At 31.2% G+C, this 24,341-nt stretch overlaps 2 protein-coding genes across 2 annotated transcripts in view; both read left to right on the top strand.

Annotated features, from left to right (window-relative positions):
• Positions 1 to 5,579: 5,579 nt before the first annotated feature.
• Positions 5,580 to 7,170, top strand: LOC101508391 (uncharacterized). Its single transcript, XM_004508348.4, has 5 exons — positions 5,580 to 5,817; positions 5,909 to 5,955; positions 6,117 to 6,204; positions 6,635 to 6,696; positions 6,814 to 7,170. Exons 1-5 carry the CDS (start codon positions 5,757 to 5,759, stop codon positions 6,970 to 6,972), a joined length of 417 nt encoding a protein of 138 aa, XP_004508405.1. The 5' UTR covers positions 5,580 to 5,756; the 3' UTR covers positions 6,973 to 7,170.
• A 6,248-nt stretch (positions 7,171 to 13,418) lies between these two features.
• The window catches only part of LOC101508078 (ubiquitin-like domain-containing protein CIP73), a 13,335-nt gene continuing 2,412 nt past the window's right edge, over positions 13,419 to 24,341 (top strand). Inside the window, exons 1-14 of the mRNA XM_073363334.1 lie at positions 13,419 to 13,454; positions 15,420 to 15,564; positions 18,228 to 18,345; positions 19,045 to 19,125; positions 20,417 to 20,535; positions 20,628 to 20,702; positions 21,787 to 21,921; positions 22,042 to 22,111; positions 22,206 to 22,381; positions 22,557 to 22,721; positions 22,805 to 22,876; positions 22,949 to 23,078; positions 23,169 to 23,564; positions 24,193 to 24,341. Coding sequence (XP_073219435.1) covers positions 15,442 to 15,564; positions 18,228 to 18,345; positions 19,045 to 19,125; positions 20,417 to 20,535; positions 20,628 to 20,702; positions 21,787 to 21,921; positions 22,042 to 22,111; positions 22,206 to 22,381; positions 22,557 to 22,721; positions 22,805 to 22,876; positions 22,949 to 23,078; positions 23,169 to 23,564; positions 24,193 to 24,341 — 1,809 coding nt within the window. The 5' untranslated portion in view covers positions 13,419 to 13,454; positions 15,420 to 15,441. The remainder of the gene's footprint in view (positions 13,455 to 15,419; positions 15,565 to 18,227; positions 18,346 to 19,044; positions 19,126 to 20,416; positions 20,536 to 20,627; positions 20,703 to 21,786; positions 21,922 to 22,041; positions 22,112 to 22,205; positions 22,382 to 22,556; positions 22,722 to 22,804; positions 22,877 to 22,948; positions 23,079 to 23,168; positions 23,565 to 24,192) is intronic.

The raw sequence follows: 24,341 nt of genomic DNA, 5'->3' as shown, positions 1-24,341 counted from the left end.
TTAAATAAAAGACAAAAATAAAAACGAAAAAATTTTAAAGAGCTAAATGTTGACAATCTTTTTATAAAAAAATAAAAACAAAATAGAGATATTTTATAGAATTAAAAATATTTAACTCTATTTATATTTATATATGTATTTAGCTGTTTTTGGACCTGATCTGGAATTGAATAATCATATTGTATACGAGAAGGGTCAAGCTCAAGCACATAAAATTCAAATTCCTCCCCCCTGACTTTGCATATATAGCAATTTGTTTTGGCGATGAGTACAAGATCGGTGACACTCCTCTTGGTTGACTGGTTTTAAAGTTTATGCATGAATATAATGTAATGTAGGGTCTTAATTAAGCTTCTGCTGCCTCCTCTCGTTTTGTCTTCCATTTATGTAACTTTCATCCAACACAATTTGAGAAGATCATATGCTACAATACATTAAACATAGTTTGAAAACTTTTGCACCAAATATCTTACTAAAAGAATGCATGTGATGATAAAATATTTATAGAATCATTATTAACTTTAAAAAGTCTTCGGATCAAAATTTGTTTTCGGCCGGCTTCAAATGTAAAGTGATATAACAAAAATTGTATATGTATTTTGATCTTCAACATTGTTGGGCCAAAAAATTTGGTCCAGCCTAAATTTGCAAACTAAAAATTCATAAGGACTTGCTTAATTGGCGTTGTTCAAATTCAAACGAATTTATCACTTTTTATTTGAAATTTCTAGCAACAATTATCAGTTTATCAGTTTCTAGTAACGAAAAGGATAAGATCTCAGGCGAGATGACACCAACATGCCCCACAAATTGGACAGATATATTGTGTGCAATATACGCTCGAATCTATATTTAGAATGTTTTGTTTAAATTTAATACTCTATTTTCATGTGAATTTTGATCAATTAAATAGATTTTTATGAATAGTGTCTATTCAATGGTGTATTATTAGAATTATTCTATTTTAATTAGGGGTGTATGTGGGTTGGGTTGAGTCAGTTTTGACAAAATTCGATACCCGATCCAATCAATTATATTTGGGTTGGGTTAAGTTATAAACCCGTATTTTTTTCATTTAACTCGAATCGAACCAACCCAATCAGGAACGGGTTGATTTGAGTTGTGTTCACGGGTTATACATAAATAATAACTTGTTTTTTATTTTACGAGAAAATTTATTGAATGAAAATATATTTAATACTTGAATGTCTTAAAAACTATAAGATTTCAATCAAATCATTCAATTCTTTAAAAAAATCATCAACCTCTCAACAAAAAAAAATAAATCCAACAATCTTCAAATACCTAAATAAATTCAACAACATTATTTAACTCAAATGTATTGTATTTAACTAAAATGAATAGTATTTAACTAAAAAAATTATATTTAACAAATATAAAAAATTTAAACTAAATTCATTATAAACATAACCATAAGTTTTTCGTTCATATATTTATTATGTAAAACTAAAACAAAAATTAGATGCAAATTTTATGAGTAGGGATATACGAGATTATAAGGCCAAAACAAATTAAATGTTAAACTGCAAGAAAAATTCAGTATTTAGTCTAAACACATGAACACCTTGCATCAACATTCGTATAAAAATCAGTTATTAATAATATTGGACTACTGGGACTGCCAAATAAAATCTTAAAAAAAAATATATAACTAGTTACCGAGTCGGGTCGACGGGTTTAAATTGTTAAATCCATTATCTAAACCAAATATAAGTGGGTTTCAATAGGTTGGGTTGGGTCGGACTCTAAAATGATCGGGTATGGGTAAAAATTGGATTGGGTTGGGTTGGATGATTGGGTTGGCGGATCGACCCGCACTCATGTGCACCCCTAATTTTAACTATCTAAGTTGTGTGTGATTCTTAAAAAATAATTAATTTTGTTAATTTTAATGATAAAATAAGTTTTATTTATTTAAATATCTTTATTAATTTTAGTTAATCGAGGAGTTTGGTGAGGTAAAATAAATAAAAGTATATTATTGAAAAAAAATTAATATTATATTAAAATTATAAAATGACAAGTAATTTGAAACATTTAAAATGTGCCAGAATAATTCTAAGAGCGTCAAAAATAATTCTATTTTATCCAATTTAGTTATGTCACATCAATGACATATTGTTAACAAACATATCACATCATGAAAAATAGAGATAGACAACAAAATTCGATAAATTAAAAAAAATAGGAGACTAAAAATTCGACTTTAAAAATACGATTAAAAGTTAATTTTAAGTAAAATATAAGGACTAAAAGTATATTTAAAATATATATATATATATATATATATATATATATATATATATATATATATAACTTTAATTTCCATAAGTTGATTTTGTAAAATATTTTACATTATTAGTACATCATAATTACTCATATTCATTATTTTAAATGTTTAATTGTCACTTTGTCGGTATAAATTTTTTTATACAACTAGATCCTTCAATTAATTAGAAGTATCCCGTGCATTATCTGTATTAGTACCGCTGAAAAACTTAGTTTACATTTTTTTTTGTATCTCTTTATTTCACTAAATGATAAAGTTTTCCCAAAATTGTATCAACTAATTATAATGCAAAAATCATAATATAAAATGGTGGAATTTACATGAAATTCATTCAATAAAAAATTAAAATGTTCTATAATAAGTGTTGAAAAAGATAGCAGTCTTAATATTTCTTTTATAAAAAGTAGTTCACTGGCTAGTGATGTGGATGGTACTAGTAATAATTTGACACCTTAAATATTAAACTGATATTGATTTATTGCTACTAGTATTAGGTAAGGTCAATTCATTCATATTAAAAAATCAAAGGCAAAATTCTTACTATATAGTTTATCCAAAAGACATATACATAGAAAGAATGATAAATTAGATCCCGGATATCTGGAAAGTTATAAAATACTAGTAACCTGTAAATATTTTGAGTCAAAAAGATAAATAAAATAAAAACATTTTGTATAATTAAATTATATTTCCCACTCAATCGATAACTGAACTAATATTTAATTACCGGCCCGTTAATAAAGAATCACAACATTATTAATAAAGAAAACACACGACACTAGGATTTGGTTGGGTTTTATGGTTGGAAATCCAAGTATAAACAAAAGGATCACAACATAACCAAAGCTGGATTGTTTGATTATAACAAGCACGCAATCAGAATTCGTGTATCAATATATAGTCTTTACAAAACATTAAAAAATAAAAAATAAAAATAGACAAAGAAAGTTGGGGTACATCTTTCAATTGTTGAACGTGGTTCCAATTCGTAGCATCAAAAAGTGACACACCCATGTCGGGCTTATGTTTTCAAAAAGTATGCTCTAACATACTGTATAAAACAAAATAGTACAATATTTAATTGAATTTCTTGATTTAATTTAAGGACAAATATATTTATGCATATCTTTAATTTTTATACATTTATTTCATACATTAATTTATTTTTTATTTTTTTCTCGTATTATATTACTAATATATTACATCATTTTTTATTTTTATTTTCACACATAATATTTGAGTGTACATCAACATTTTCCTTAACATTTCACTTACGAGAAATTCAACTTCCTCGCCGATTACACCAAAAGTTAAGAAAAAAAGAAGAAGAAAAAATTGATTTGCTTTTGTGATATGATGTCCTTCCTATGCATTAAAAAAACATTGGTCAATTACTATAATTGTAGTTTTGTCAGCAACAAAATAAACTATAATTGTAGACCATATATGTATAAAATCGGTTCTTTGCGCTCACAAAGAGCCTTAACCCATAGTTATTATTAATTTGAGCAAAATCTAGTTCAATAATAGTAGTTAATTATTTTATGAAGAATGTGCTCACTTCACTTTCAATCGTGATTCTTTAGATTTTAGATTAGTGACGTGCGTTTTGGTGCGGTACAGTGACAAAACGCACGTAATAGCGGTGATTATGGCGACACTTATTCTGGAATCCAACAAAATTAAATTAAAGCATTACCCACTAGCTGTTTTTAAAAAATCTCTTTAAATTATTAGAACTCCACGAAGCAGTATAATTTTAATTTTAAGCACTTATATTTTTATTCCACATTTGCTTTTATTTAATTTTGTTGAATTGTTCATTAATTTTTTATTGTTCTGCTTGAGTCAATAGTGAGTCAAATGGACATATGAGTGTAAGGGGTTAGAAACTTTTTAGTGTTGCTTGTGTAGTTGATATCCAAATATTGCAAATATTCCAAATTAAATGCTAACGCGTTACGCATGCATGCGTAAACACTATCCATGAGATGCTAACTTATAGTCAATTAGAGATAAGAGTTTTCACATTATAATATCAAGAAATGAAGTTAAAGACACATGCATAAGCATATATTATCTTGCCAATTAAAACATTCAAAATCATATACTTAATTCTATCTTAAATATAAATAAAAATATGATTAAAGAGTGTTGTCAAAAAGTCTAAATATAGGGGTGAATAATTTAATTAATATAAGTTAAAGGTTAAAGAAGTGGATTATCCAAATTCAAACACAGATGGAAAAAAGTATTAATATAATAATATTATTGAAACAATTTTTTCTCTTTAAAAATAACTATTGAAACAATTTAAATTGTAAATAAATTTTATTTAAGTTCTTATGCAATAAAGGAATAGTAGTCACGCAAGACAAATTCTGACAAGGTTGCGAGCGATGTGTTTATGTGCATCCTAGAGGTGTAACACCGTGCGTGAAATGGCGGTGATCACGTGCTGATTTGCGTGCCACTTCACACATTTCACGTGTATTGCTAATTATGCCATGATGTTTCAGTCTCATCACCCCCACAAATTGTGACTTTCAAACATTGTCTTTCACATTCACTCATAAATGAATTCCTGTTTCCACTTACGTGCTTCATATGTTTTTCATGCATGGCCTATTCATTGGTTTGCTTTCTTTAAGCTTAAATCGATCAACTTGTCTTTTAGATGAGACATTGTCTAAAAGGCCACGAAATGAACATATGGAAACATTTAATTTAATTTAATAGGACACAATACACATACATGAAGAAAAAAAATTACTATCTATAGGGTTCCTAATCAATATGATCTTTCTATAGCATTCCCAAAAATGATAAATGTACCTTTTTATAGGTTTCACTTATAAACATTATAGGCTATGATCTTCCTGTACCATTCCCCTTAAGTAAATGAATATTGTACCTTTTCTAAGATTTCACCTTTCACTCACCTTAATTGCATGTTTTCTTTGGACCCCCCAATTTTTACTTCTTATGTTTATAATGCAAATAATACTCTATACCATAGTGTTTGACAATAGCTCCTTTTGCTGCTTAATACTATTATCTACAATACATTATAATTTAGTAACTTCAAAAGCTTTTAAATACTTAAGCCTGCACTTAAATGATTGGTAGTTTATTAGATTATTAGTAATTGAATTTCCTCTGACATAGGGGAACATTGAGGGGTGTCAGAAGACAAAAAGTAAATTAAAAAAACAAAACCTCACTATTAATTTATGTTAAACATCAATGTGGACCCCTATACACCACCACTATATATACTATAAGCTTCTACCTATCTATCTATCTTCCAGCCACTCACAAATTTCCAATTTTATATACTCAATTAACCTCTTCCTTGCTAAGAAGAAAAAAACCTTGAAGAAAAATCACACATTTTGTTTACAGATTCAAATTATACTCATTTCTTCCCTACATTTTTCTTCAAATGAGGCCTTTTTATATAGTCTCTCTTCTCATTTTGTTAATTCTCCTTACAAAAGCTCAAGGTATAATATATATAAATATGGTTTAATTTAATATGAGTTTAAACAATTAGTCCTTCTTGTTACATTTATAATATTCTTTGATTTTATGCAGGGATACGTTTGGGGAAAGTTACTTTAGCATTTGAGCAAGAGAAACATGTAATAAATCATTTTTTTTACTTTGAAGTTTTATTATGTATTTCAATTTTTTTAATAAATTTCAACCTTTCATATATATATATATATATATGCATGCTTTCACATTTCCATGAATGTTGATTTAGAAGTTAATTATATATTAATTTCTTTGATCACTGTAGGATGAAGAAAACACCTTGTTGAAAAGAAGTAACACTATCAATGATGCAAATGAAGCTATTCTCTGCAATGACAAAAAACAATGCACAGGTAGCCAGAAGAAAACAGCTTCTACAATATCCAGAAAATCAAACAACCAGTTTCCACACATTCATGAAGATTATTATGGACCTAGACGACATAGATCTAGGCACCATTAATTAGTTTTTAAGTCCACAAGTTTTTTTTTTCTTTTTGTTAATTTCTTTCTGCCGCGATCTTTAGGGTCGCGGCGCTTCCTATAATACAACAAACAAGATGTTATTCCTTAATGCGAGTTTTGTTTCCAAAACTTCTTGTGACTATCCAAAAATTCAAGGCTTTATTCTCATTTGTTTGGTTTATGGTTTAAAACATAGTATAAAATATATTTATCTAATTAAGCATCGTGAAAGAAATGTAGTTATAGTACTAACATAACATTTTTTTCATACATAAAAACCATATATTAAGTATTTCGAATGTTTTTATTTTGATGCAGGAAATATAAAGAATAGGAAATCTGTTACTACTTCCATTTCCACAACTAAATCCTTGTCAAAGGTTGGTTTATAAGACATCAAATAAATTATATTATTTTGTAGGTGTCAAAATATATATAAAGATTGGATTTATTTTCTTCATCTTTATGATATTTTTGTATGCTTCCTTCATGAACAGAATGTGAAGAACAGAGAGGATGTGAATGTCAATGAGGAAGCAAAGGATATAAAAGTAAAATCAATGACTACTTCTAAGTATTATGCTACTGAGGATCTTGTAGACATAACTGAGATGGATTATTCTCCAGCTAGGAGAAAGCCTCCAATACACAATTAATTAATTAAGTCTAGGAAAAACAGACAAAAGTTCCTTAGATTTGGATTTATAAAATATATATTATTAACAGAAAAGTAGAGCATTGCAGAAATGCTGCAATTTTTTAAGGCTTAGGAATGATTTGTACATTATTTATTATTATGTCACCTTTATTGATTACAATCTACTTTAAGAAATATATATCCTTTTGGCTATTAATTAGTCACGAGTACATATTATGTTAGCTTCTTAATCTTAATATTTAGCACTTAACTATAATCGCTCATAATTTTTACAAGAATAAGATAAAAGGAACACAAGAAAGTGACATCAGTAGTATTGTTTATGTTAACTCTCTTTCAAGTTATGAAAGAGAAAACAAACCAGGGACCAATCATTGTACATTGCAGTTTGCAGAAGTGTCATATGTGACTTTTGTTTGCAGAAACGTCTTCTTCCTCTAAATCATTTTTCATTCTTCTCAAAAAAAAATCTATTCTGTAATTCATAAGTCTAAGAAATGATTAGTGGTGACGCATCATTGACAAAAAGTAAACAAAGTATGATAACAAAAAGTTTTCCATTTTGATAGCACCAAATCTTCCCCATAAAGCTCTTCCCTTTCTTTGGGTTCATCACGTTGCCCTTATCTTTATGATTCTTTTTTCTCCATTGTCATCACCTTGAAACTATGACTCCTGTTGAGGAAAATCAATTCATTCTTTTTTTCATTTTTTACAAAATATGGTGTTGTTAGGTAGGAGAAGAGAATTTAAATTGAGAAACTTAATGATGTTCAAAACAAAACATATTTTATTAAAGAAATTACTTGACGCTCACAATTTCATGGTGTCTTACCTTCAATTTGTTGATGATACTTTGATATTAGGTGAAAAATGTTGGGTTAATGTTAGGGTCATTAAGGCGATTTGGTTTCTCTTTGAATTGGTTTTGGGTTTGAAGGTTAACGTCTACAAAAGTATGCTTGTGGGAATTAATGTTAATCAATCTTGGTTAGTGGATGCAGTTGGAGTTCTTAATTGTAGAGTGAGAAAAACGTCTTTTAAATATCTTGGTCTTCCTATTTGGGGACTCTATAATTAATATGATCAAGGATCGTTTATCTAGGTGGAAATCTTGTCATTTATTTATGAGGAGTCGTCTTGTTTTTATTAAAGATGTCTTATATGCCCTCCTAATTTGCTTCATTTCCTTCTTCAAGACTCTTATATATATTATCTCTAAAATTGAATCTTTGCTTAATTTTTTTTTATGGGAATAGTGAGTAAGCTAGAAAAATTCATCGGATCAACGGGATCATTTTTGTTTATCAAAGGATAAATGTGGATTAGGTTACGTGGTGTGCGGACTTTTAATTATGTATTGTTAGGAGGAGGGTAGAGAAGAATAGTCTGTGGCTTAAAATTTTAACAAAAAAATATTGGTTTTTAAATGGTGAAGTGGTTGGAGGTTCAAAAAGGGATTATGTGTGATGGAAAGATACTCAAAGGGTCGAAGTTGGGTTTTGGAATGATCAAGTTAATTGGTTTTTAAAAAATACAGTTATCGTGATTGGCAATGGAATAAATTTGTTGTTTTGGCACGATCCTTGTGTAGGGGGTGTGGCACTAAAAGATTACTTTAGTAGATTATTTAGTTTGGTTTGTGATAAAAAAAATGTCACATTTGCAATATATGGTGGGAACTGATGTAGTAGGAGGCGGGGTTTAGGTGGAGGTTGAGGCTTGGGTTGTTTTAGTAGGAGGAGAGCTTGGTTGTAGAGTGTTCTATGTTGGTTAATAACCTTATTTTGTAAAAAAATGCTCTGGATAGATGGACTTAGAAATATATTATTGGATGTCATATTCGAGCATTGAAAATTCTCATTTGTGCGATCATGTGTGGAATAAATTTATTCGTTGAAGGTCTATCTTTTTATTGAAGTAATTATGAAATAGACTTTTCTACAAATGATAACTTTGCACGTCGCGGAGCAAATTCTACGGATTCACTTTGTGTCAGTCGGTGCAATATATTTAAAACTTCTGAACATTTATCTACTGAGTGTGCAATTTTTGGTAAAATTTGAAAGTTAGATATCGATGAGTATTAGCAATGTTATCTAAACACTATCTTGGAACATTGAACATGTTTTGGTAGTTTATGTTTGTTTTGTAAAATGCATAGTGTAATTTTAGAGGCGATTTCAATGGCTTGCCTTTATATGGAAAACTTGAAATATCATTATCTTTTATAGTAAAGAACTTGACTTAAAGTGTGTTGTATAGTCTATTAAATTATAGTCTCTGTGGTGGCTAAAATCAAATATCAAATTATTTAAGTTTGATTTTCATCAACGATGGACTCACTATTTATTGTGCTTGAGTCTCTTGGTTTAAGAGTTGTTTTGTTCTTTTTTGGTCTAGTTTTGTGTTGGTGGAGTATAATTCAATTTTGTTCTTGAATGTTTACTTTGTAAATTGTATTTGTATCTATTTCAAATATTTTTAAAATACATTGAGTCTTTGATAGTTTTCATTAATATATCTAATTGGTTTATTAAAAATAAAATCGATAACATGATATTTGCTAGGAGGAGAGAAATAACCAATTTAAAATGATCAATAATAAAAATCGGGATCATATTTACATGAAAACAATTATATGAATAATTATTGTGTATTAAAAAAATTTAACATATAAAATAATAAAAGAAAATAAATTATTCTGGACACATATTATTAAGTTTTTGAATGTGTACTTTTAAATAATAAAATATAATTTTTTATTCTTTAAATGTATACATCTGAAAATAGTTGTATGCTATATTTGATTACTCGTTTCAAATGTTAGAATCAATTTTAAAAGTATAAAATTGATTTTAACATGTTTAATAACTTTCAAATAGAAATGATTTTAATTTGAAGTTACCATTTATAATTTTTATGTTTAAACGTGATTTTTACGCCGAAATTTATTATTTAATTCATTTTTGTCATACATAAATTCAAACATAAACTATTTTATATTCAATTCACTTTTAAATAAAATCAACTTTATAAAATCAATTCATTTAAAACCAATTTTTATCAGTTATAAAACCAAACATCCATACAATTTTTAAACTAACTAGTATCAATTATTTTTAGATTAACTCATGGGAAGATTTCTCCTCTCACTATGTTTTCAAAATCACTCAAAATTTATATATATTTTTTATTTAATCCTTTTTTGATTAGTCAACTCAAATGAAGTTTTTTAGACTAACCAATTCGCATAAATAAATAACTAACTGTTTCGAATTAATTTAGATAATAAATTTTTAAATTTATATTTTAAGCTTCTAGTCAATTTAAAAGTGTAAAAATATTATAAATTAATATTTACAGTTATGAGGGTTAAAATTTGCGTTTGTGTGTGTGTGGGTGGAGGTGGGGGGAATTGAAAATTGTAAGACTTTGGATTATATAAAGGGTAGAAGGAGAAATTCTCTTTGTTGCTAGCACTTGAAGGGTCGATCTTACATCTGGGCTTAGATTATGATAGATTATGGATCATTTGTGTACAATGTCGTGGACCATTTTGGTGCACGTAGAGATATCAATTTTTCACTCTTACGTGTGGTCCATTTAATTTTATTTGTTACATAATTATGAAAATTTAAAAATATTATTCAATTGTTGTATTGAAATTTACTTTAGCGATATTATGTCGTTCAACAATTATTATAATTTTAAGTTTTAAAGTTTATCAAATCTCAAATACGTTAAATGACAATAAACAAAAATATACAAATAAAAACAATAAAATTAAAGTATTTGAAATTACATTTTATCAATCTCGCTCTCTCGTATCTTGATTGTTATTATACATATTTTGTTAGTATCTCTAGTTCGACTCATTTTCAACCATATCTATTATACATCATTATTATTATCATCACTAATTAAATATCATTAATTCTTTAAAGAATTGAGAAATTGATGTTTTTTTTTCTCTTTAACATCGATTCCTTAAATGTTTAACAAATAAATTTGCAAAAATTTATAATTTCATTCAAAGTGTTACTAATTTATGTGACCAAATTTATAACTTCAAAAATTAAATAGTGCAAACTTAAACGGTGATGAATCGTAATGCGACTCCACGGGATAACATGAGTATCCGACTAATATTTATATGAATATTTTAGAAATTAAAATCATAACATAAGGATGTGTTTGGTTGAGAGAATTTATAAGAGATGTAATATTAAAAAAAATGAATTCAAATTTTAAGACTCGAGAAAAATAATTTCATAAGCGATTTTTGGTCTCCTTCCATTATAGGGGTGAGCAAAGTTCAGTTCTAAACTAAAACTGTTTGAAAATTGAACAAAACTGATTTTCAGTTTAAAAAATCGAATCGAACTGTTTTATAAACTAGTGTACTGGTTTATTACTTTGAATCAAACTGAACCGAACCGATTTAACCTAGTTTTTTTTTTGTTTATATAGACCAAATTTTACATAATTACCCCTAGTTAATTTTAAAAAAACAAATTCGATTCAAGTTTTTTGAAATAAAAACCGATTCAGTTCAGTTTTTTCGAACTGAAAACCAGTTTTGTTCGGTTTTTTCAAACTGAAAACCAGTTCATTTCAGTTCTAGTTTTGAGAAATCAGTTCGAGAACAGTTCGATTCTCAATTTTTATAAATCAATTCAATTCAAAAATAGTTTGGTTCAGTTCAGTTATGCGGTTTAATTCAATTTTTGGTTTTTTTAACACCCCTACTCCATTCTAGAAGAATTTAGAGAAAAGGAAAGAGACTTATGTAACTTAAAAACTATTTAAAATATCTCATATTGTATTAAAACAAACAAACACAAAACCATTAAAAAAATTCCTCCTTTCTCTAGAAGCTTCGTTAAACTATCTTTTTACACAATAAAAATGAAGAATTTCACCTATTCATTCTTATATTGAACTCACAATCCCCTTTTTATATGCACGCAATGCACATGGATTTACTCGATAGGCTCATTAGAACAAAATAACATATAACTGATATGCATCGTGATATATATTAATTTTATATTCGTATTTAATAAATATATATTATTTTGTAACATTACACAATTATTTTTTATAGTTTCATCTTAAATTAACAGTATGATATATAAGAAACATAAAGTATATCACGGTAAAATATGTTTACGTAAACAATGTATTTTGGGAGTTTATTGCTATTTTACTTAATGAGTGTGATTTAGTTGGTTAAACAACATTAAATTTATTTGAGAATCTAAATTTTTGGCATGTCCGCTACGAATTATTAAAATGTGATTTTAATATTTAATAATTATGAATACAAATATTTTATCTTTATTCACTTTTAAAAGAAATATATCTATTAGACATGATAATAGGATGAAAGTGAATTTTGCCTCTTTCATTTTGTAAACGGTTAATCGAAAAAATCTGCAGCCCTCCTTTTTTATTGATCGTGAGATTTAAATTTTCATCTCCGCTTGCGATGAGGTTCAAATTTTATTGCCCCGTACCTACACCATCACTCTATGTATATATATATAATGAATTTAAAAGATATATTTATTATATTAATATAATAAAATAATAATAATTATATAATAATAAAATTAAAAATATTAAAATCATACTTGTTCTTATAGAGATGAGATTATAATTTTTCAATTTAAAAATATTTAAATAAATTAAATATATACATGTATCTACAATTTTAAAATAACAATAATATTATTAACGAAACTGACGTGGAGTTTATGCCTTCTCAAATTCGTCTTTACTCTTGAATTTTAATTTTTTTAAAAATCTACACCCAATCTATATAAACGTTCATGTAGATATTTGTGGGTGTAAAGTGTGTTACAATTCCTACGTAATTATTGAATAAAATGAGTAGGAATAAGATATTTTAAATATTCAAACATTTAAAAGCAATTTTATATTTATCTGTTCTATTAAAAATAATTTTATTCAAAATTTTATCAAAACTATTTCATTTTCAACGTAAAAAATATCTTTTAACAAAATAATTTTTAAAACTAGTGTACAACAAACGTAACTAAAACATAAAAATGATTTTTTTAACATCTCAAAGAATCGACCCAATATGTTTTCCAATTATATACTTTTTGTGCTTCCAATTGAAGTAAATACGAGGAAAAAAAATAGACACGAAGATTTCAAATTAAATTATTTTTATTACTTTTTCTAAAATAGGAAGAAGAAAAAAAAAAAGCGGCGACGACCGACTCATTCCGTCGAAGAGCGAGGTCGAAGTAAAAGGTGGTAAATAATCCAGTGCAACAAGTTTAAAGTTAGAACTGCATGCACTCGCCTGTTTCAGAAGTGAAAACCCGTACGCGTGCGCGAGACTCAGCGGTGAAAGCTTTAACGCTGCAACACCCACTCCACCATTTCAATCCCTAACTCCTCTCTCCTTCACTCCACTCACTTCCATAACGATTCTACTTCAAGGTAAATTCCTCATTCCCCGTTTTCGCGCTCCCGTTCTTTCTTCGCTATTCAATTATCGCATTTTCTATTTCATTTTCGCGTTTATATACAATCATCATAGCATTTTTTTGCGGTTTTTCGTATCGTATTCGATTAATAACCGGATTGTTAATGCTTATTAATTATCGATGTTATTTTAACTAGGTTTTGATTATAAACTAATGTATTTTTTTATAGCAATTTTTGTAATTTCTCTACGAGAGAGTGAAATTAGGTTCGCGAATTCGTTTTGCTATTCACTAGCTTGTATAAGTATTTTCTTTGCTTAATCATCAACTTTTGGATGATTTCCGCGTAGTTTAGGTTTTCAGAATTTGTTTTGATTTCTGATCACCTTGTGGACAAAGGGAACATTTTTTAACAGTATTCATTGATAAAGTAGTTATTTTAAACCGTATTTTTTGGGGCATATCTTAAGAGAAGCCGCAAACAGATTTTTAGGCGGTACTTTACTTTATTCATTCTTCAATGGTGATACAATTACATTACAAATGCTATGTATTTGTATTTTAACTATGTCTTTTGATTTATTGGGATAGGAGTGTGCTCGATGCTTTTCATCTGGCATGTGAGAAAGTGTAGCGAATAGCTTAGTTTTTTTTTTTAGTTTCAATACCGTGCCTTCATTTTCAGTTGTAGGAATTAAGTCCGTTGCGATTTTAATTTCTTCATTGTATTGTGCATGCAATTGACTGGACTTCACACTGTTGCTACATGACATGCTACCATGTAATGAAAAGCTTCATTTTACTTCTCTGTTTTATGCATTGATTCTGAAATCAACATCTTCTGAATTTTGAATATCCACTTTTCTGGGTCAGGAGCCCTACAGGTTTTGCAATATAATCAATCTTAATCACAAATGGGCTGCTTGTGTGGTTGCTTTGCTGTTTGATCTGTCACTGCCTTACATTTTTCATGCCAGCTAAAATTCTTGGAGTTGGCTGTTTAAACATATATAATTGCATCATATGATCTTTTATCACATACTGCATCACTGATGATAATGTGACATTGATACAAAGAGAAACAGTTATTTATGGATGTGTGAGAGTTTGCCCTTATACACAAGGGAGGAGGGTTATTAAAAAACATGAGTTCCTAATTTAAGGGACTGGATACAAAGAGATGGGTAGGCCAAATTTTCTTGGGTAATGTTATTTAGAGTGAATATGATCCTATTTAACTCTTGTTCTCAAGTTTCAAGGTGTGCTTTAACTTCAGTTTATTGGGATTGATTGGGAATTTAAAACTTTCATGATGTCATCTGCTATGGTGATAAGTTGGTGCAGGATCTGAAAGGTTAATCCCTTATAGGCTGCGCTTGGGAAACATCAGTACTGACTCCTCCCTCTTATAAGCATGCTTTTTGGAGAGGTCGTACTCTACACATCAAACAGTACGAGTGACTTGTTTTCATCATCCCGCGTGTGGACGAGCTTGTCTTTGCAATCCAACCCGGAATGGTTGATGGAGGAGTTTGAGTCTCATATTGATTGGGTGTGCAACACAACTCCCATCTATGGTACTCTTCCCTCTTACCAGGTTGCTTGTAGGAGTGGGTTCTCCACTATGTCATAAGTTTGTAGGATAGAAGTACCATCCACCTATATGTTGGATAGTTGGAGTTGTCTTTTAATTTGTAGGGTTTGATCATCGTGGAATTATGTGAACTTCCAAAGTTTCATATTTTCGTTTACAGAATCCATTTTGCATTAATTGATCTTTACACGTGGAGAGGCTTTTATACTTCTATTAATAAGACGGGAATTTAGCAAGTTGTAGTGTTGTGTTTATGTGAACTTTTCCAAATGATCTTTCTTTATATTGTTTAATCAGTTTCACGTTATTTGCTCCATAATCACCTCATGTATTGAAGAAAAAGAAATACTACTAGTAGTTTCTGATGCTTTTCTCATTTTATAGTGTATTGTGTGGTCTGTGGAGAATGGGAAGTAATGGCGTTGAAAAGATCCCTAGCAATAACAGCATTGGAAGTTCAGAAACCACTATTGAGATAAAGATAAAAACATTGGATTCACAAACTTATACCCTCAAAGTGGATAAGCAGGTAATTCTTTGACCGTGAATAATGTTTCTTTACCTTTTTATTTTAAATTCTTCATTATAATATTTTTATTTCTGTGCATGCAATCTTGTTTCTTGCTCCTCTTTCAATTAGAAACATCTAGTTAGAATATAAGGAAAATATCTCATAATATTTGGTTTGTGCTTTGGAGTAATTTAGAATATCTTAGGTTATCTCTTAGGATTGGTAGCCAAGCCCACTTTGTGGGATAAGACTTGGTTGTTGTTGTATCTCTTAGGATTGGTTTTCGTATTTCTCTGTATTTTATGTTTTTTCTTTCTCTATTTGGTTGGGATTATGAGTCTATTAATTATCATGATAAGTTCCTTATTTAGTAAGGATTTGGAGTCTAGTATCTAGTATTAATATTAATATAAATCAGGCCTAGTCTTGTTGAATTCTCAATTTCTCTTCCCACCTTTGTTATCTAAAACCTTATAAATTCAGCATGGTATTACCATACCAGAGTGGTATAATCTTGTGACTTTCCCCCCAGACAGTTTTTTCAACTTCCCTAAAATCAAGAACTCTGCTGGAGGCATGTTATTGTCTTCATGATTCTTTTCTTCTTGATGATCATTGTGAGTATTTGAGTTGTTATCTCATGGGTTTGCTGCTATAAATTACAGCAGCCTATATTAGTCTGAATTGGTGAATATTTTGTCTTGGTCAGTTATTTAGATTAGGAACTCATGTTTATAGCTTAGTAAGAGGTGTGCCACATCAGTTCTGGCCGTTGTAACTGCCTAAGAGTCTGGTATCTTGCAGAGCAACTTTGTTGGCTGTGGGTGCATGTTTAACCCCAGCTGTGTGCAGATAAGCACAATATAAATTCTGTAATATGCTGTAAATAAAATCAATGGAAATAGATCCAAAGTAATATATGACATTTCAAATTAGTTTTCTTTCACTTTCTATCTATTAACAACCATGCACACTTTTTGGCAACCCTTTCTCTCCTGTTCTCTCCTTGTTGGTGGGTTTTTTCTGCTTACTGTTTTCACAACCTGTCTCAAAAGCCTTGGATTGTGTCATCTAGCGATTGGGTCATCTTGCTGATCAAGGCAAAAAATGATAGCTTAGTAGACTGCACTTTTATTTCTTTTTGCAACACCCTTGTCGAAATTGATCAGCCAGGTCCCCTTAGATCACCAATATTTTACCCTTCTGAACAAAGGACATGCTAGAAGTTTTGCAGTTCGTGATAATCGACCTTAGTTTGGCCAGCTATGCTTCTTGAATGGCATCTACTCCTCTTAGATAATATTTTTTCGAGATAATCGACCTTAGTATGGCCAGCTATGCTTCTTAAATGGCATCTACTCCTCTTAGATATAAAATTTAGAAATTGCCTATGAGTGAACGTTCTCTTGTTTGCCAGTCCAAATTTCTGGACACCCTTGAGTTTTTTCGTCTTCGAGAAACCATCTCTAGATTAAACTTCTTTACCACTCCGCCTCCTATAAATTGTGGTTTGCTGCTCCACTTTGATTCTTTTCCTCTGAAGGCACCTAAACAACTTTATTATTTGTGGTTGTGTTTTTTCGACTTACCCACCCTCATTCTACACCTGATGTTTTGCTCACGTTCACCAAAAAAGAATCCTTAAATCTGCTCTTCTTGAATACTTTTAGCTTGTGCAACCAAAACCTAGAGACCTTGCACAAATTCCTCCGCACTATCTGTATTCCTTATTGTGGCTAGTTTTTCAAACATATTGCCTCCAGTTCTTCAGTGGCATTATAAACGTCTACTCATTCTTGGGACCGATAGACTATAACCCGCTCCATGCTGATGAAAGCAAGCTGCAATCTTTCTGCTTGTGTGATTTGTTGCACTTCAAAGAACTTTTCAGATCTATCCTTCCATTGAAATCAACTGCTTCAAAGCCTGATAATTCAACTCTCTCGGCCCATAATCGCCTTCCACTGTCACCTTTGAAGACTCTCCTATCTTATCATCCACTTTTCTTTCAAATATGTTGCTGAAGAGGTTTGATTAGCCTCTCCTCCTTCCTCATTCTTGTTCACAGCCATTTTTTTCATCTATAACGAAGGAAGGTGCTTGATGATACCTTGTGTTGTGGCAATGTCCTCATTAATATTAGAAAGCTGCATAGTGCTTTGTGACCAGCTTCTTGATGAAATCCATTGAGGTTTCCATTTCCAAAGCTGATACAGATTTCTCCAGTACTCAAATGTGTGTCGCCATCTTTAAACTATTGCTGGTGGCATGTCGGGATCCATCAGGTTGGGCTCCTCCTTGTCTGTTACTTTAGAACATGTTTGGAGTTTTGATCTATCAATTTTTTTAAGAGTCTGCTTGTTTGTTCCTTTTTAAAGAAAAATGTGCTTTAGGAAATAAGAAAACAAGATTTTTTTCGATTATAATTTTAATTGTTCATTTGAGAAACAAAAATTATAGTAGCTATTTCAGTTTTGATGTTTTTACTTGGAAGCTAGAAATAATCATCCTACCAACTATATCGAATGCATTTGTTTAAAGCTTATCCAAGTTACCATAATTTATTTGATGCTCATAACTCCCCAAAACTGGTTAAAAGTATTTTGGTCATTGAGCTGGCATCTTCCATTTACTTATCTGAACCGTTAATCCTGCCCCCAACAATTTCCCCTGTTCTGCAGATGCCAGTCCCTGCTCTGAAAGAACAGATTGCTTCTGTAACTGGAGTGTTATCCGAACAGCAGCGTTTAATTTGCCAAGGGAAAGTTCTAAAGGATGATCAACTCTTGTCTGCCTACCGTATCCTTTATCTTTCTATTTTGTGTTCAACAACTCATTAAAGGAGGCTAATGTGGTATTTTCTTGACAGTAGATTAACATAAATGTCACGTTTCCCTTTCGACAATTATGAAGAAAAGATTTGGATTTTCAAATGGTACCATTGTACAATACAACCTGAAGGTGTTTCCTTTGTATATCGTGGACTTATTTTTTCCCATTTGCTGTAATTTCTCATTTCTTGTATATCTAAATTTATATCTGATCCTTACGGTAAAACATGTGGTCCATTTTCGTTTGGTGTACGATAAGAGTTTGATATTTTGGAGCAGAAGGGTCCAGGAAAGGAAGAACAGATTGGTAGAGTGGACATGGTAGCCATAACAATATAATTTCTGTGTTCTGTGCCAAATTTTTTGTATCTACACAACATGTATTTGGAAGTTAAAATATTTGCATGTTATATTTTATCTATGTTGTACGAACTACCTAGTATATTAATATTGAATCTCAATATTTAATAAATTTGTTACCAAAACAACAATGCTTGCTTGTTTATGACTTAAGTTTGCAAATGATAGACCTTCTTTTAACACAAGTTAGAACTCTATCATTTCAAAATCCATGATTTGTTATGTTGAAGATGTTATGTTGCTATTCTTCTTTAAATTGCACCATTCATATATTTTCTTCAACACGGGTGTCCCCTAACACAAGTAGATGTTGAAGATGGTCACACATTGCATCTGGTTGTGAGGCAACCTGATCTACCACCTCCAGGAAGTCTGCCCTATCATGCAGGTTTGATGCAATTGTGTATATTGTCATTTGCATTTGTAATTATTATGCATCCTGTTCTTGTTTACTTGGATTTATCACGTGGTCTGTTTTCTTTTAGTGATTGTTTTGATAATTGATTTTCATGTAAAAAGTTGGTAATGATAATTGCCCATGTCTTTAGCCTAACCTTGCTGATCTTCTAGTATTCTTAGTTTCAAGCTCTTGATGTGTCTATCTCATATATAAAAGAATCCCGCTGGGAAGATACGTGAATTGCATTCAGCTTGCTGATGAAATAGTTTTTTCAATTATGAATGTCATGACTCATGCTTGGATAATTGATAATCAAAGCATGCACTGATCAGGTGCACTTGCAAGAGTTATATTGAATAAATTGTTCAATACCACAAAATTTGTGCTGGAAAACTCCCAATGATCATAAGAAAAATCAAGAAATTTGTCCTTAATATTTTTGTAGAAGTTGAGTCCAAGTATACTAACACAGATTTAGGTTCAGATTCAATGGAAAAAGAAAAACAGAGCACCCAACCAACAACGTATCTTCACAGACGAAGAACTACAAGATCACCCCTTTCATTTTGTGAAGTAGTAAATCACAATAATGAAGGGTGCTAGTAGTAGTACTGACCAAATACATTAATGACCAAATTTTACATAAATTCATAAAAATATTACTAAAGTGAAATATTTTCAAAACACAAGAGCTAATTTGACCAAACTTTTAGTTTATTTTGTAGCTGAATTAAACAAAAATAATACTCAACATAAAATTAACTTCATTTAATCTAATCCAATATATATTGCATCGCATAAGTAATTCAACCCAAGTAGCCAACATTATTGATTGATCGTTTACATTTTAATTTTTAAGGCCAAGTCTGTGTAAAATTATAGGCTCATAAACCAAGAGTTTACCGATTTTATTAGAATTTACTTGAGTGTAGATTGTAAGAGTTTAATATTTAATCTGAGAGTTTAATGACTATGTATGCTGCTATCCCAGTTTTGTGGTTTGCCATCACACACCTCAATCTGGGATTGACAACCTAGGATATGACTTGAACAATGATTATAAGTGGACAATCCCGAAAGTCAGCTCTTGGCAAGAGCTAGCTTTTGGGATCCAGTTAGGCCCAAGTCTAAATTCTAAAGTGTTACCTTCATAAGTTTATTTTAGTGGTAGGGTGCAGAGCAGATTCGTTGTTGGTCTTGTTTTGTTATGCACATCAAATGGAAATTTTCCTTTAATGCAAAGAGATATGGTATTTACCACTAAACATCCATTTTACAGTGACTGAGCCAAATTCAAGCACAAGTCATGGTCACAGTACTCAAGTTGCTCCAGGTGTATTTGTTGAAACTTTCAATGTTCCTGTTCAGGGAGATGGAGTTCCGCCTGAAATAAATAGGGTATATTTTCATTGGAAGTGAAAGTAGCATATTTGTGGGGTTGCTTTGCAAATGTTGGTTTATGTTTTTATTTTTATTTTACTCCTCTGCAGATTGTTTCTGCTGTTCTAGGCTCTATTGCTGGACTTCCAAATTTTGTAACTGGTGGTGAAGGGATTGTTGTCAGGGTAAATTCAACCTATCATCATATGTTTGTTTTTTTTTTTTGTAATGTTGCATCATGACAAACTTAAATAGAGAACACCTCCACCCACCAAAAGAATGTAGAATATTCTACGGATGTTCCTTGAATATAACAATGAAGAGGAAAAGAAAGACAATATGGGAAGAAGAGATGAGATAGGAACTATAATTTTGTTAGAACAAACTTGGGGCAGGAGTCTATTGTTTATGGAATGAATTGCTGAATTTTGAGGGTCTGCAACCTCCCAAGTGAGCAAAGGTCCCAATTCTCCCATATGTCAAGCTTCCCTTTCAATCTCTGCTTTTATTTATAGGGACATCACTTATTTCTTTATCCACTAGTTAACTCAACAAACTAACACCAATCCCATTAAATAGCATATATATATATATATATCAATCTATTGATAGGAACTGGAATTTTATTCGAGACAAAGTAGGGAAGGATTCCCTTTGTTTGCAGAACTTTGGGAGGTTGTAGGTTCTTAACTCTTACAAACTAACTCCAATCCTATTGACTAACATAAATGTAAACAATCTATTCATAGGAACTGGAGTTTAATTAGAGCAGAAGTAGGGGAGGTTCCCTTGTTTACAAAATGAATTTCAGACAGAACTTGAGGGTCTACAGCCTCCTCAAAAATTATGTTGAATAATGAGTTCACCTCTCTCAATCCCACTTCTTATTAACATTGGCGATGTGCCTTATTTCTCGAATGACCCACTAATTAAGTCTAATAAACTAACTTTGATTCCCTCAACTAATATGTGTGTATTCGATAGCGAGAGAGGGAAAGTAAGACAAACAGAAAGAGTTTCAAGCCATCATGCGACTCCAAAAGATGCATTAAATTAACTTGATACACATGGAATTGGAGAGTGAGACCACAATGATGATACTTTTTGTTAAATAAGTAAAATAAATGTGCTTTCATTAAACATACAATCATTCTGGTTGTTGTTTTAAAAATCATAAGGATACATTATTTTACACATCTCTTGATGGGTTTATGTATTCAACTTGAAAATCTTGAACATTACATCTTGGCTATACTTGATTGGATGAAGGAGCAGGATTCCCAAGGCCTTGGAAGAGCTTCAGATTCTAGTGGAATATCAGATTCGTTACAGAGTTTGTCGGATAGATTGCGGAATACTTTTGGACTTCCAGCATCAGTTTCTCTAGGGTCTTTGCAGCCTCCTGTATGATGCACCAAGTTCCTTCTGTACTTAATTCATATACATATTTATCTAGATTTGATATTTGTTATTCTCTCTCTGAGTGGAATTAAACAATTCATTCATTTATATATGGTTTTGTAGGTCATTCCTGATTCTTTGACGACTTTGTCTCAGTACCTAAGTCATATGAGCCGTGAATTTGATACAATTGGTAAGCAAACCATGCTGAATTTTATAGTTGTCATCATAGTTGGCTCCAGCTGCATGCTTGTTATTTGGGAATGATGAACCCGTTTTACTGGCAGTCAGAGAAGGGGGGAATAATGCCCAAGTAGCTGAGGCTCATAGTAATGAAGAAAGGGGATCTGTTTCTTCGCGTTTGGGTTCAACACCAGAAAGTCTTTCATCACCTGCATCCTTGGCAGAAGTCTTGCTTTCTACCAGACGGATGATCATTGAACAAGCTGGGGAGTGTATACTTGTGTGTTCTTTCTCCTCATACTTCCATCTGTACATGAGCTGACCCCCTAACAATTCCATGAATGACTCCCTTTTTAATTTCTGCTTTTCTTTCTCAAGTATCTATTTTGAGCTTTAGTAATCTTTTTACTATGCTAAATGTAGAAATTTATTGAGTTCATTACATACTTCCACAGCAACTGGCAAGACAACTGGAGAATCAAGCAGATGTAACTGATGCCCCATCGCGGTCAAGCATTCAATCTAGGGCTTTGAGGACTGGAGTATTATTCTATAATCTTGGTGCACTTTTACTTGAGCTTGGTCGCACAACCATGACATTGCGTTTGGGTCAAACACCGGTAGGCTTGGTTACCCATCCTTGGTGTCTTATTTGGTAGTATCTCTGTTTGTACAACTAACTAATATCCTGACTTCTGTGCAGTCTGAAGCTGTTGTTAATGGTGGACCTGCAGTTTTTATATCACCTACTGGTCCTAATCATATCATGGTTCAGGTTACACTTGTTCTTTGTCTTGCTTGTCATGAAAACTATCCTACTATTGCTTATTGAAATCCATGGTTCCAGCCTCTTCCTTTTCAACCTGGAGCTAGTTTTGGTGCTGTCCCTGTAGGAGCTGCACAGTCTGACTCAAGTTTAGGTAGTGGACTTGGCTCAAGTTTTTTCCCAAGGCGTATCGATATACAGATAAGACGCGGTAATTGTTTATTTATCTGTGACTCTGTTATACATCCTGTATTTTTGCATAACGCTCTTAACTTCTTGCTAACTTTATTTTTAATATTAGGCACATCAACAACTGCACCCAATGCCAATCAAGAAGAGCGCGGGGATACACAATCTCCTTCAGTACAAAGAAATCCAGTTGAGAGTTCTGCTAGTCAAGCAACCTCTAGGCGTCCAGATGCATCTATTGCTGGAGAGTCAGGAGTAAGGATATTGCCGATTAGAACCATGGTTGCAGCAGTACCTGTTCCATTGGGCCGTCCTTCTTCAGAACCATCCGGTAATCCTGCAGGGCTTTTCCATCCTGTTGTTGGGAGATTTCACCGTGTAGGTGTAAGTTCAGGGCAGGCAAATAGTGAACAGAGATCTCAATCAGCAAGTCAGCATCATGCGGCACAACATTCAACTCCTGAATCCACATTGCAAAGGCAAAATGTAGAAGACTCTGCAAGGAATGGTAATTAGACAAAATGAGCATTTAACATTTCACACTGATGATTGTTTCCTAGTACTGGATGTTTCCCTATGTGATATTTCTTTTCTTTTTCTCATTACTGATATGCATAGTATGTGATCCAAAAATATCTTTTTATAATTTGCCAAAACAGTGAGTGCTTATTGATTATTGAAGATGCAGCTCTACTCAATTTGGCAGTGCAATCCTCTTACTTTTGGCTTATGTTTGACTTATTAGAATTAAATATGTAACATATTCGTAGCTTTGTATTTTTTAGTGTAGTTTCTTGTTTCTTTCTTTGCAACTCCTTCCATTTGGGAGTGCTGTAAGTCTCCATAAATTGCTTGTATTTTTTCATCACTTTTTCGATCTCAAAAGGTTGCTTGTATATTCATCATTTTGTGATCACAATATGTTTTCCGCTTAGCCCAGCATCACTTTGTGTGCTCTGAATAACTGCCCTTTATAGCTTATATTTACTTAATTTGACAACATACAAAATTGTGATATATATCTTAAGGCCTTAAAAGTGATTTTATTAAGTTTGTCATTGGACTTATGTAAATTGTGATATATATCTTATGGCCTTAAAAGTGATTTTATTAAGTTTGTCATTGGACTTCTGTAGGGACCTCATCAAGTCCAAACACGAGACAAGAGCCATCTAATTCTCGTGTTGTAAATATCAATATTCTGTCAGCTGGGGGACCCCAAAACACCCAAGAATCTGATAGACAGGTACCTAGCAGTGTACTTCAATTTTTAATAAAACTCTTT

Source organism: Cicer arietinum, chromosome 7, assembly GCF_000331145.2.
Source record: "Cicer arietinum cultivar CDC Frontier isolate Library 1 chromosome 7, Cicar.CDCFrontier_v2.0, whole genome shotgun sequence".
Lineage (NCBI taxonomy): Eukaryota > Viridiplantae > Streptophyta > Magnoliopsida > Fabales > Fabaceae > Cicer > Cicer arietinum.
Note: the sequence above shows the minus strand (reverse complement) of the source record. Positions and strands in the feature narration are given on the sequence as shown.